Here is a 14,117-nt window from a genome sequence, read left to right on the forward strand (position 1 = left end):
GATGAAGATGAGTGAAGCAAACGCCATTATCTATGCAGAAGGTACAGTAGATGAAGCTCTTGGAGGCTTAATTAACTTGTTTGGCTGGTTCTGGGCTGCTAGCATCTGTGTGGCATGTCACCTGCTCCTGGTGATTGTTATTGGAGTAGAGCCATGAGACAGCCCTGTGGCCCCATGCTTGACACAACAATCAATACACAGGGACCTGCAGATGGTGATGAAAAAGCACGGTAGATCCTGCATCCTGCATAAGGTCACCACCACCCCTCCTCGTACATTTGGTTTAAAATCTATGCTGCTTTTTCTGAATTATGCACCGGCGCTGTCCGAGGAGTTTAATGTGACGGGAAAAGAGGAGGGTGAAATGCCACCATCATGGTGAAAAAGGCGTTTGGACAGAGCGTTATGCGTGATCAGTTTGAGTGTAACACATGTAAAAATTAATTTGCACATGGACAGTCCTTTACTAAAAAAAGATACACAGGGCCACATATGTTCTGGAGCTATAAACTACATTTGATGTGTGTTGCCATGGTAACCCCTGTCTGGGAAAATTACATTTTTCCGTGATACAGTTTTTAGTTTCGGAGCATGACAACGCTCTGTATATTAATATTACTGATGACAGGGGTGTTGAGGATGAACAGAAAAATCCAATTCCTCTAGATTTATAGCAGACTTAAGAGTTTCATCTTTGCTATTATTCACAGCCTTATACTTTCAGTAACTTTCAGAGCCACGCTTCATCAGTTTAAAATATTTACCGAGTGTATCGCTGAATTGTAGATATGTTTCATCTGGTGTCTACGGAGAGCTGCCTATCATTAAAAATGAGACGCGGTGCAGGTAACAGATCTTGCCTCATGGACAAGCTTATCTATCTAAACCTGGAAACATGCTGGAAAATGCTTAGAACAAGCAAACACAAGGAGGTGTGAGATGACAGCCAGACTGCTGCGCTCTATCATTTGTCCACATTCCACATATCCATCTACTATGTGAGTCTCCCGGTGAGCAGTTTACTATTCCCAGTGTCACACATTCAGTCATGTTTCCTCAGAGAACACAGTGTCCTCTCCTGCTTTTCTTTTCTTTTCTTTTTTTTTTGATTGTCTGCCTAAAAGTGATTTTACACAATAAAGGTGGCGCTGGTGGTGGTGGTGGTGGCGGCATATGAGGATTGTGAGGGTGTGAGCACAGACAGATTCATAGATATGTGGACTGCAGTACATAATATCCAGGCTTTTAAGCTTTCTAAGGGCCTTTACATATTTGACATTCTCACCATTGACCTCTCTTAAGGGAAGGTGATGATAATCCCAATCAGACTAAATGTACTGAATATATAATTTCCTACACAAAACCTCTATTATACTTCATTGCCTTATTTTCCACCCCCTCTCTTCTGTATTGCATGGTAAACATGACTGATAAAAGCTCACCACAGGAAAAAAAAAAACAAGATAACAGGTTCATTAATACTTGCTGCAAGTTGATTACACATGCTGCCCATTTGTCAGCTCGGTGACGCTCTGACTTTTTGACATGATATATTAGACAACAAAACACTGAAGCCAGCCCACAGCAAAATTATCTCCCACTACCCCTTCTCTTTAACACACACGTGCGAAATAAAAGGTGGCTCGCAATTGAGTGCTGCACAAATGGTGTCACAAACAATTTGTCCTTGGCCTCACACTACTAGCTAAACAGTCCTGAGGCCCATAGATACAAACAAGCCCCAAGAATTTAGAAGTGAACATTAATCGCTTTTGACAATCGGCCTGCACCGGTTGTAAATCTTTGTCACAAATACTTACACTCAGCATCAGATCTAGTATGGCTCGCTTCAATCAGTTTAGTGCGTGTGGTGACAAAAACATATTTTTTCAGTATCCATTCAATGCGAGCTAATTACATAGTGACAAAAAAAGCTGCATAGGGTCTCAGTTTGCTAATAAAAGAGTGCGCGCTTGACGCACTTGATGCAATTCAGTTAGCACCTTGTTCTAAGAAGTATGCTGCCCCCATGGTCAGTCTATGCAGAGGGAGGCGGTTACATACTTTACAGTAATTAATTAGAGTTGGGAGGGGAAGCCCTGCTTGAAAAACACCCGTTTTCCAGCTAGTGTCTTTCCTGGAATAATAATAATAATCCTGCTATTGTAACCTCCTGTTTTGAAGCAGAGTACAAAAATACTGAATAGTAATGTAAATCATCTGGAAAATCCACTTCATAATTAGAAGGAAAAAATCACCCCCTCTATTATTGCTCATCCAAGCTGCTAATGCAATGATGTCAAAGGAGGGAAAAAATGCAATTAAGTAAACATGGCGAATCATTGTTCTTTTCCTGGAGATGCACAAACAGAAAAGCAGAGCAGTGATACATACAGGTTTCCTGATGACAAAAGGATAACGGAGCACAAAGTGATAAAGGGCGTGATAACCGTGTCTTTTGAAGAAGCAATCAGAGGTTAAAGTGGGAGATAATGGATGCATTTACAGTATGTGCTACAAACTGAAGAGAGAAAAAAAATCTTCTAATACGCTCTGATGAAGGTTTAAATTATCTAACATGCCATACAAATTCCTTTCCCTGTATACAAACTAAAAGAGTCAGTCAAAGGAACTTACTTAACATTCCCACTCGAAGACTGCACGTCTTCACAAACAAGACAACATTTGGATTTTAGAAGTTAAACGTTTCACAACACTATGAAATGAGATTGGATTAGTGGAGCATTAGCATGCATGGAAATCAACAGCTGAGCTTTGGGTGAAATCATTTCGGCAGCATGCTGTGCCATCGTTGTCGCGCACCACTTGCTGACTGTGCAGCCATGGATGTACAGTCACAGTGTGCAGCAGCCATTACACAGTCACAGGCATCGCTTCACACAGTTGTGCTTAAGGCCTTCCAGAGTACATGTAAATTACTCCCACCATGCTAAGACTTTGGCAAGGGCACAATGTAGCTCATCTCTTCATGACATCATTTAAAATGTACACAAGGCACAGACACAACTGTCGGCCAAATGAATGTCGTTTCTTAAACAGCATTTCAGATAAACAATTAATATAGATATATTGAGAAGCTTTGTTATTTAAAAAAAATGTTATACTGTACTTTTGCAAAGCCTCCAATATTCCTTAGTCCAAGTTGGATTTTATTTTATCTCAATTTTGGAATTAAATCAGAATCAGAGATGAATGTTAGCCTTTTATCAACAAAAAAATACTACAATATGATTGTACCATTTATTATTTTAAACAACTCATGCAGAGGATGTGCTTTCATGCTGCATTATTATTTATGATTTCAAATGGATGTATTATAGGCTGAGGAAGTCTGTGCTGCCTTCACTAAACCAACTCAGTGTTATGTGGAGAAGCCAAAGTAGAACAGAGAATATGTTAAAAATAAAAAATAAAAAAAACACTTAGCGCAAAACAGCTTTAACCTCAGATCCAAACCAATGCATGACACTGTATAATGGGGATGATGATGATGCTGCAAACGTAGCAGAGGATGGTGTTTGACACAAAAATATTCATAGAGAGAATGATGCAGTATTACCACAGGTCTGTAACCCTTTGCTATTTTTCATCTGAATCATATTTTCCAAAGCAGCGAGAATGCTCCTCATTCAGGGTTGTATTCTATTTACTACTCTGGTTTACGTTTATTCCAACGTTGTGCAAACTCTCCTCTGTGCCATCAGATTTTTCTAAATAACAAGCCCAGCAATGGGAACTCTGTGCAGACACTTGGCACACAATAAAATGAAACAGAACAAAACACTGGGGCCATCCATTAAGCATAGCTTTTATCAGAGATGTATACCACAGGCACAGATTTCCATTCTCCTTAAAATTACTTCTCCTCACTGTGCTATTGTGAACAACACAAACTGAAAGGATAAGGAATACTGCATTATTCTCTCTAGTGTTTGAAATGGGTGAGGAGAAAAAAAAACTTGAAAACAACCATTATGACAAAAAACAAAGGATGCTTTTTCCATTCTCACGTTTTGTTCTTTCTTTTCTGATATTTTGTCACCATGTCTTGCAAACTGCCAGAAGTGTGGAAGACAACAAAAATGGGAACAGGGAAAAGGAGAGAAGGTGAGAAACAACAGTTTGAAAAAAAAGGCAAAATGAGATAACAGGAAATAAATAGTTTTAGACTTCCACACACACATAAAATAAATATCCATTGCATAGTAGAACCTTAGTAAATCAACTCATTTTTGCTGTTGCTGGCCTTCTACTCAAACAGAGCAGGTGTGTGTAATGTCTTCCTTTTAGAGGTCTGTATTATTGCAGTCGGTGTTTACCCGAGTGGGCTCAGAGCTAGTATAACCCTCAACCCCACTGCCAAGAGAGAAGAAATAACCAAACAGGGAAAACCAGCACAGAGACAAAGGATCAGACGCAGGGAGCTGAATTAAACCATGTGAGAAGTATTTGGGGAACAGACAGAGTGTAGTATGACTCACAGAGTACAAAAGAGAGTGGAGAGAAACTGATGTAGGAAGATGTGGGAGATAGAGAATGAAAAGATAGAAGTTGTGATTGACAGGCCACTGAGGAAAAAACAGGCAGATCTCATTCTGTAACTTTCTTGACACTTGTAAAGTAAAATCTCGATAGAGTACAGTACCCCTGATGTACAGACAGAGCATGCATTACAGAATATTAAAGCCATTCTGTACCTGTTGACTAAGTCGTCGTTGTCATCGCTCTCCATCTCGTCCTCGATAGCAGCTTGCAGGTCTCCTATCCTCTTGAAGGCCAGCTTAAGGTCCACTTGTAAGCTCTGATTTGCCGCCTCTAAGCTCTCAATGTCCATTTCCTGGTGAAATGGATCACAGCACAGAAGAAGTGGGGGTTATCTTCTCTAGTGTAAACTCCAGCTTTCAAGTCTCTCAGCAGCACCCAGGGCCTTACCAGCTCGTGCTTCTTCCGGCTCGCCTCACCCTCCTTCTTGGACAGCTCTGCCATTTCCTCCTTCATGTCTCTTATCTGCCTCTGGATTCGCTTATTCTGGTCTTTCTCCCTGTTTTCTGCAGTGATGCGCTGGTTTCTCTCCTCTGTCATCTTTTCCAGGTTCTCCTTTAGGCGGCCCACCAGGCTCTGGGAAGGAGTCGGGGTGAACTGGGTGAACTCGGGCTCACAAAGATCATGTTTAGAAAAACTCTCTCTCTCTCTCTGTTTATTTTTTTTTCCTTTTCTTTCTTTCTTCCTTTCTTTCTTTCTTTCTTTCTTTCTTTATATTTCCATTGTTACAGCTTCATTCATTCATTTTATTTATTTATTTTTTAATTTTCTCTTCAAAATTTCATTTAAGCACCCATACTCCGCTCCCACATCCTTCTTTCATCCTTTGTTCTTATTTTTCTTTCTCATTTTCATAATTATTACTGTTATTATCACTATTATGAGTAATGTTATTATTGCTGTCTAGCTAATGCTATCACAACTGTTCATGTTCATTCATTAATTTCTTTCTTTATTACTGCTATCACTATTATGACCACCATTCATATTACACACATACACACTTATGTATACATTGATGTATGTCCACTGTGTTGTTTGTCTTGTATTTCGTTTGTACCTCACCATGGTCAGTCTAAGTTCACAATCTCGATGCATTCCCAAAATAAAAGTGGTGTAACCACTACATATGATTTTCAAGATACAAGTAAAAATGTCAGCCGTTATTTACTTTTATTTTTTTGATGTTTCCATCCAAACCTGAGAAAATAAAGCTGAGGATTATCTCACCTCCAGGCGTTTGATCTGTGTCCTCTCGTACTCCAGCTTGGTCTCCAGTTCACGGATCTTAGCCTCCTGACGGCTCACGAGAGACTTCTCCACCATGGACTGTTCTTGGAACTCAAGCTGGCTCTGCAGCGAATGAAGCTGGGGAGAAGGACGGATATAAACATACATGCACATAAACCATCATCATCCACCCCCCGAGGAGCAACAGCACTTTTTGTCTTGACCTCTGCTTTTCCTCCCCCTATTTAGGCGAGGGCTGTGAAATACGTCGCGCTGATGTTATGTGTACGCATTAAAGCTAAATTAATGTTCACTTTTTCACCCTTTTTGAGTAAATTTAATCCATGCAAATATTGTGCATCCAGTCTGAATAATGAGCTCTAGATAAGCCCCCAATCTACCACAAACGGTCGAAAGAAGAGCTTGTGGTTCAGGCTCAATAACACAGAGTCACAGTAATTTCACAGGCTTTGGGAAAAGGGCTAAGTTTCATGCAAAGCACGGTTGTTCCATCTAAATCGTTTTCTCATGACTGATAAAAGGAAGAAAGATACGTCACAACAACACCGGCCCACAAAGCAGCGTGGCACCTAATGAGGGAGTTTGCATCTAAGACAAGGAGGATTTGGAGTTCTCCTTTGATATTACTAAAGAAGCCAGCTTTCCCTCCCTACTGGTGATGAGATAACTACTTCAAGGTCGATGCTTTAGATAGCTATCACTACCTTCTCTGGCCGGTTTTAACAATGCCTTACAGCTTGTTGTGTGTGTCTCTAGAGTAACCAAAAATATTCCGACAGCTGGGCCTTGAGTGGACCAAAGGTTTGGCATGTGGATAGTTTAATATAATAGAAGCAGAATCTGCTGTTAGGGAAGTGGCAAGAACTCATGTGAAATTATATTCGAAATACATTCTGTTCAAGACAGATGGTTTTATTTGTTGAGTCTACTGCTTGTCAGCACTTATAGGAAAACACCTCCTAAAATCCACTGACTCTGAGCCAGAGTGTGGATAATGTGCATGCAAACACACACTAAAGATCAACATATTCACACCAAAGCCAAATTCATTTAGCACCAAAATGCATCAGCTAAGAAAATGGAGACACATTAATGAAACGTTAGATGAGTAAATAGTGCTCAAGTAGAAAAACACTATCATTATAAAAGCACTTTTATCAATATAGGCTTCAATCGGGTACATTAACCTTTTTACAACATTAATTCATATTTATGCTGAGCCTAAACCATTAAGCCGGCAACTGGAGCACAATATAACTAAACCAATGAGCTCAGATATCGGCTAAATCACATTCTAATGTCAATAATAATGGTTAATGGTAGGCTCAATCAGATACTAACATCAGTAAGCTAACATGTCGATATTAACAAATTTCCCATCTTAGACTCATTTGTAAATTTGCACAAAGGGCTACAGGTGACAGGGCGATGATCGGTTTTAGAGTTAGAAATTCCAACATAATCGTGTTACAGAGCTTGAGATTTCAAACGTGACTCCACTGTGAGCACCGGTTACAAGGACCTTTCTTCATGTGTGAGAGTAAAATGGCACCTTTGGGGTTTTTTCCCTGTTGATTGAAATACTCTTATGAATTATGCAGGAGAAAAAAGCCAGTGTATAGTAACAGCATTCTGCCATTATGATCACTTGTGTGTTATTGTCATCATCAGATGAGCAAACAAACCTTGTCATTTGACAGTTTTCATTCCGATTTCCATTTGCCACCTTCTCATTTACCTGATAGTTTAAAATAAAATGACACACTGACTGCCAAATGACAAAGAACAAAAAAAAACAGATAAATGGCTAAGACAGAAGCTGCCGCATTTAACGGAGAGGTAATCGTTAAAGGGGCCTGAAAGAGTGCCTTAATTTGATCTAATTCCTTCGACATGGAAAAGAGCTATTGAGTTTATGAACATGACCCTGCCTTTAAATATGAGGAGTCAGAGACAAAAGAACAATTCTTCTTCTTGACTCTTAATCTTTGCTGATTCCTACTATTTAAATGCAAATTGCTTTGCAATTGGGAGACGAAAGGCACCACTGAAACAAACTGGGTTTTTTTTTTTTTTGGTCACAATAATCAGAGAAACTGTGTGAAAAGCTGAGGTCTAATCAGAGAGAAGTGTTGAGGCAGCGGGCAGCTTCCTGACAGACAGCCAGAGTGCTTTTGAATACTTCCTTGTACCTTTTCTTGGATCTCCTGCTTCTCCTTTGTGGCCTCTTCCAGCTGGGCCTGCAGGTCAGTGATCTGGCTCAAGTCCCTGGCAGACTAGAACAAACACACACATACAGACAGACATACAAAGTCAATAGACAGAGAATAAAGGTGCGTGTGTGTGTATGTGTGTGTGTGTGAGAGAGAGAGAGACAGAGAGAGAGACAGGGAGAGGAAGCATGATTGTCCGTGCATGTTTCAAATATCAGTTTTTGATCACAAAAAAAAGCAGTAAAAAAAAACAAAACACATCTTTTATGGAAATGACTAATGAACATGACACGTGTGTGCCAGATCATTTGTCATGTGATCTACTGTAGAACAGATTGCAGCTCTGTGACTCCAGCGCACACACTGTGTTCAGAGGGGAGTATGTCCTCCAAACCACAAAGCCGCACATGTAGAAAAGCACAGACTGCTCATGTTGATGCTAGAGGTGGTATCCCATCACGTTTCAAACTAAACAAGGATAAATAAATGTGAATAAGCAAATGAATTAAACTGACTTTGTGGACAATGTCATCCATTTACTTCACATGGCCGCCGGCCAGTTTCCTACCTAAAGGGGAAAGTCTTAGCGAGAGGGACTTATAATAAATTTTCAAGGCTTTTGAATGGCTCGCTGGGCAGGATAAGTTACCTGGGCGACTGCAGCCTTGTGTTTTTTCATCAGCTCATTCATGTCCTCCTGATCCTCCTCCATACGAGACTGCAGGTCATTCTTCTCTCTCTGCAGACGGCTGATCTGCTCCTCTGCCTGCAAGACAAAGAGAGAAGGAAGCACACACACTTTAGGTTAGAATGACAGGATTTATTCATGAGCTACTGAATATGATAAATGGTCATTAGCTGGCCGGGCCATGGCAGTTCTGGAATCTCATCTAATGGCAATGAAACACAATCTGGACAGGGTTCTGGCTGGAGGATGAGACCAATTGAAGATAATCAATTGGCTCATTTAGGCTGGGAAAAGTGCAGCCAGTGCAGCATACTGGTGATGTCCTATTTAGAGTTCATCCTCTGTGTTCAGGGGGGAGACTCAGGCCTTCAATATGCATTCTCTAATCTGAGACATTTACAAGACCTTCCCTTGCCATAAATGCAGCAATTAACAAGCAAAGCACAGGCACACAGCACTCTGTGCGTCATCCCCAGAGACACAAACATCCTCAGTCTACAAGTCTGAAATGCAGGCGGTACTCTCATGAGACAGCAATTAATGAGCAGATGGAGAGAAAAAAACATTCGACAAAGCTTATTTATCCATTAGAGCAAAATGTTAAAATCAGACATATGCCAAAGGGCATTTATTATTTTAATATCCCACCATGGCTTGATGATGTATTGTACGCATATTAATGTGAGAGCCCTACTGCATTTCCAAGAGTGAAAATTTGATCGGCACGAGCTCTCCATGAATTAAATATTGTTTGTTGCTTTTGGTTTAATTTGCTCATCATAAAAAGGGCACGGAAAATTTACACAAACAATGTCTTTCTTATCGTGATTGTGAAATGAAAATGTATATTAGGTATATGTCATTATTTGTTAATGTTTGGTATTATACACAAGCAATAAAAGCACTCTGTTAAAAGCTGTGCAGAGATAAGTGGTATTCAAGTCCGCTCAAGGGAATGATTGGAAAACACAGCTTGACACATCAAAAACTCACCGACATCTTAGCCTTGACAACGTCCTCCATTTGGATATGCAAGTCCTCTATTTCAAGCTCCATGCTCTTTCGAGCCTTCACTGCTCCCGCGCAGGTGAACTCTGACTCCTCCAGCTGTGAGAAACAGGAGGCAAGAAAAGGACGCAGGTATGAGGTGAGGGGCGAACATTAGTAGGACAATATCAAAGATCTATTCTGGAAAGGCAGGGAACAGAAGGTGCTTGTGTTTTATTTATGCTCTGAGACCAAAGGTCAAAAACTGTGTTTGTTGTTGAGTATCTCAGATTCAAACTGTCATATGCTTTAAATTGTTGAGTGGGCGTACTTGATTTTTGAGCTGGGCGATCTCTCTCTTGCTGGGGGCATTGCTCTTCAGGTGGTCCAGCATAATCTGTGCATCAGCCAGAAGGACTTTGGTTCTCTTCAAGTCTCTCTTCAGCTTCTTCTCTGTCTCCACATCCCTGTGGCACACCTGTGAACGACAAAACAACCTTTCTATCATCCTTCAAAACCCACAGCAGAAAAAAAACAAAAAACAGTTTCTTCCCAATCAAAAGAAGTGGCGCCACTGCTCAAGCGCACACACTTCACTGCACAGACAGAGACCAGAGGCAGAGTCGTGGAAGTACCTGGTCCTGGGCGTTGAGCAGTTTGGACTCGAGCTCTCTTCTCTCACGCAACACTTTCTGCTTGTCTTCATACTCCTCCTCCAGCTGCACCTCCATCTGTTTCAGCTGCAGGACACATGCGCGGGGTGTCAGGATGCACAAACAGATGATCAGTGATAAACAAAGTCAGACATAACACACCATCAACCATCCTGTTAGACATGGCTGCTCTCACACATCAAAGACAAAGGGATGGCCCCCCTGAGCAGATCTGCCAGCCGAACATCACTTTGATAAGAAAACCTTTTATTCTATCAAATTCTATTTTTTTTATGCATTTAACATCTACAACTGCAAACACACTAACACTCTAACCTGTATTTACTTTGCATGTACTGTATGTAAGAATTTTAATGAATTGTGTAATGGCTGTTTCTCATCCATGATAATAAGTGGCATGTAGCCTCTCTCATGTATGCATTGCTTTCTTCTTCTGATGAATACAGCATATTTGCATGCAGCATGGGACACATTCTGAAAAACCTAAAAAAATAAATAAAAAAGCCAATTCTAAAACATCACAAGATGGGCTATGCAAGAAATCTCAGAATACAATGAACTTCACTGTGTGTTTCTCAGCGCTGCCTTGACCGGGCCTGATAACTAAAGGCTATGCATAAAAGAAGATTTGCACAAATGAATGAGTAAGGATAAGCAGCACCCACCTTCTTACTGCAGGAACGCCTGATCTCCTCCACCTCTTCATCCTTACCCTCAATCTCTTTAGAGTGGGTCTGCCGCTGTCTCTCCATCTCCATCTCAAGCCGCAGCTTTGCCTGAGTACATTACAAGGACGTATGTATATAACAATTCACTAAAATATTGTGAATTTTTGGTTTGCTCATAAAGTTACATCTTTAATATTTATCCAAGATGAGAAAGATTCTTATAAAATCACTTCTTAAAACATTTTTTTCTTCTTTTTTTGAAGGATATTAGGCCAGTTACAGTTACAATGGTATGAAATCTTTAATCTGTGCCACCCCTGTACCTGCTCCAGCATCTGGATGCTTCCAGCCTGTTCATCAAGCTCCTCCTCCTGGTCTTTCACCTTGGCCTCAAGGTCTCGAAGCTGCTTCTTGACTTTGGCCAGAGAGGCTTCATCCTTAGACTCCTGGGAGGACAGATCCTGCAGCTCTGCCTCCAGCTGCTGCACTTTCATATTTGTGGTGCATAATTCACTGTCCTTTTCCTGCAATCATAGGAGGACACAGTATAGCGCACATCTGGACCAGCCCAGTTATGTCACATACTGAGCAAAGAGACCAGACGTGCAGTCCCTGGGAGAGGACGACGGAGCGTCTGGAGTTTGTTCTGTAAAGTAGCTTACCTGCAGCTGCTGGCGGAGGTTAAACATCTCACCAGCCATCATGTCTTTCTCTCGAGCCAGTTTCTCCTTTTGGCCCTTTTCTCTCTGTACCTCAGCCTGAGACTGGTTCTGCTCCAGGTCAAATCTGGAACACACATGCACACATACACACATTGATACACAGCTCAGCAAAAATGTTGGTTCAACATTTTTGAACAATTCTTTTATTTACTGTATTGTAATTTTGTGTGTGTGGGTGCTTTTATTATCCAATTAAACATACCGCCAGGAATCCATTGGTTTTTAACTGTGTTGTATCATGGTAGCAATACAACTTGAGCATTAAGTTATTTGTAATCATAAATGGTAATAGTTTTGTAAGCCTCCAAACTACACATCTAAGTTCACTTTAGAGATGTTTGGCCCATGAGATTATCCACGACACAGAGCCAAGCATCAGCTCGGCATTACCACTTTTTTAGCTTCAACTGTTATCCTCTTCCATTAGACATCAATTTCCAATTGGGTTGTAATAATGTGCAAAATGTTTTCTTCAATTGTCTGGGGCAGAGGCACTTATGGTTAGTGAACTTAAAAGCTAAGTGTTTCATGCTGTCAGCTCATTGTAATTCCCTGTTTTTCTCTCTGAAGCACAGCTGAAAATAATTTCACCCACAGAGCATCTTCAATTAGCCACAGGGGAGAGATCACATTCTGCCACAGCGATAGCTTCTCAAGTGCTTAAAGTCTGAGTCATTTTCTCAGCTAATGCAATTCCACAGATTACAGAACATCTCAGTCACTATTCAAATTAAAGAAAAACTTTACTGTTCTGCCGAGTGGGCCACAGAGCCCGTGCTGGGCAATCCGAGGAGAAAAGAGCAATATGTTCCCTGTAATGTGAGTGTATGAAAAAAAAGAGAAGGGCAGAAAGACACAGATATACACACAGATAGACAGAAGAAAGGAAAGAAAGAAAGACAGGCTTTAGGGTTCACTGAAACTGACTTCCTCTGTTTCTTCTCCAGATCATGGTTGCGGCTCTGCAGTCCTTCCAGGTGAAGCTTGGTGTCCTGCATCTCTGCTGTCAGTTTCTGGGACTTCTTCTTCAGCTGCTGCACAATGCGCTGCATATCCTCATTATCTGTCTGCAAATCAGCCAGCTGCAGCGTACACACACACACACACATACACACACACAAACTATGTTTTTATGACCGTTTAATACATGTCATTGTTGCATCTATCTAACAGTCTACAAGTGTGTGGTGAGGTGATTTTTGAAAAAAAAAAAAAAAAAAGTTTCTTGCCCTTCTCTCAAGTTGTCTTTTGCTCTGCTGCTCCGTCTCCAGCTTGTCATCAAACTCCTGCTGGAGCTTCTTTTTGGTGAAGTCCATTTCACGAATGGCTCGGTTGTATTTTATCCGCCACTCGCCTCCTGGGGGAAAGACATACAATTCAGAAAACGTCTGTGTGACATTTGGGTGTCTCCTGCCTTTAATGCAGGCCTAGCAGGGTGTACTCGGGAAGAGGCTCAAAAGCTCAGAAATGATTGATGCTGAGGATTATGAAGTGCACTGTACTAGCTGTAATGGTTATCACGTTCAAGGACCAAAATAATATAATCTTTCAGGAAATAAAACTTCTTTCATCAAATCCTGACCTTATAAGGTCGAAGAATTCAACAGAGAAACTACAAAACAGCCTTTACTTTTCAACTCTAATCTTGCTTAAACCTGAGGTAAGAATTCAGAGCACACCACAATAGTAGTTAGAGGAGGACATGTCTAAGTGGCACTTTCCACAGTTCTTAGCCGACCCTAATTCTGGAGCTGTCAGAGGCTATCAGAACTATAACAGCGGCCAGGCAGACATTCAGGTTTAGGTTCATTCATTCAGGTTCATTTCCAAGCCTTATCATTTTAGAGGCTGTCCATTTCTCCTTCACATACCAACAGCGGCTCCTCCATCAGTGCTTCTCATTAGCATATATATAGCATAATGACAACTTGCAGGGCCACCGGCTCTGATCCCAACGATTATTTTCTCATTCATCTAAGAATTCTGATATGCTCTGTAATGGCTTGTCTGCTGAGGTGGGTTGAAGGGGGGTGGGAACACGGAGGGGAAAAAAAGGGAAAAGACCTTGTGGACAATATGCTCACTGCGGGAGCCCTCTTTCCCAGCAGGGGGAGACCAATCAGCAACAGGCATTAGTTGTATGCCTGAGAGCGAACATCTTAATCTCCTAGCGGTAAATCCGAAACTTGGAAAATGTACTAAATAGCATTATGCAAGATGGGACCAAGTCGTACTGCCATGTCGTCTGCTGAAACAGTCCCACAAAGACAATCATTCCCGCAGCTACAATTAGTATAAGAGAGGTTTTTTTCAAACTGTGCACATAATGCTGGTATGAGCGGTTCAGTAAA

The 14,117-nt window shown here is 41.1% G+C and overlaps 1 protein-coding gene across 7 annotated transcripts in view; it reads right to left on the reverse strand.

Annotated features, from left to right (window-relative positions):
• Window positions 1-14,117, reverse strand: part of LOC310997596 (unconventional myosin-XVIIIa-like) — a 60,794-nt gene that overhangs the window by 6,011 nt on the left and 40,666 nt on the right. For 5 of the 7 annotated variants that reach the window (XM_083987352.1, XM_083987351.1, XM_083987348.1 and 2 more), the window contains 14 exons: window positions 12,996-13,123; window positions 12,694-12,848; window positions 11,707-11,830; window positions 11,368-11,568; window positions 11,042-11,152; window positions 10,338-10,442; window positions 10,034-10,180; window positions 9,709-9,822; window positions 8,677-8,793; window positions 8,007-8,090; window positions 5,794-5,931; window positions 4,954-5,139; window positions 4,719-4,858; window positions 4,032-4,076 (listed from right to left, as the gene is read on the reverse strand). In XM_083987352.1, coding sequence (XP_083843478.1) covers window positions 4,032-4,076; window positions 4,719-4,858; window positions 4,954-5,139; window positions 5,794-5,931; window positions 8,007-8,090; window positions 8,677-8,793; window positions 9,709-9,822; window positions 10,034-10,180; window positions 10,338-10,442; window positions 11,042-11,152; window positions 11,368-11,568; window positions 11,707-11,830; window positions 12,694-12,848; window positions 12,996-13,123 — 1,795 coding nt within the window. The remainder of the gene's footprint in view (window positions 1-4,031; window positions 4,077-4,718; window positions 4,859-4,953; window positions 5,140-5,793; window positions 5,932-8,006; window positions 8,091-8,676; window positions 8,794-9,708; window positions 9,823-10,033; window positions 10,181-10,337; window positions 10,443-11,041; window positions 11,153-11,367; window positions 11,569-11,706; window positions 11,831-12,693; window positions 12,849-12,995; window positions 13,124-14,117) is intronic. The other 2 variants (XM_083987347.1, XM_083987349.1) reach the window with 2 other exon arrangements.

This window comes from Trachurus trachurus, assembly GCF_905171665.1.
Source record: "Trachurus trachurus genome assembly, chromosome: 14".
Lineage (NCBI taxonomy): Eukaryota > Metazoa > Chordata > Actinopteri > Carangiformes > Carangidae > Trachurus > Trachurus trachurus.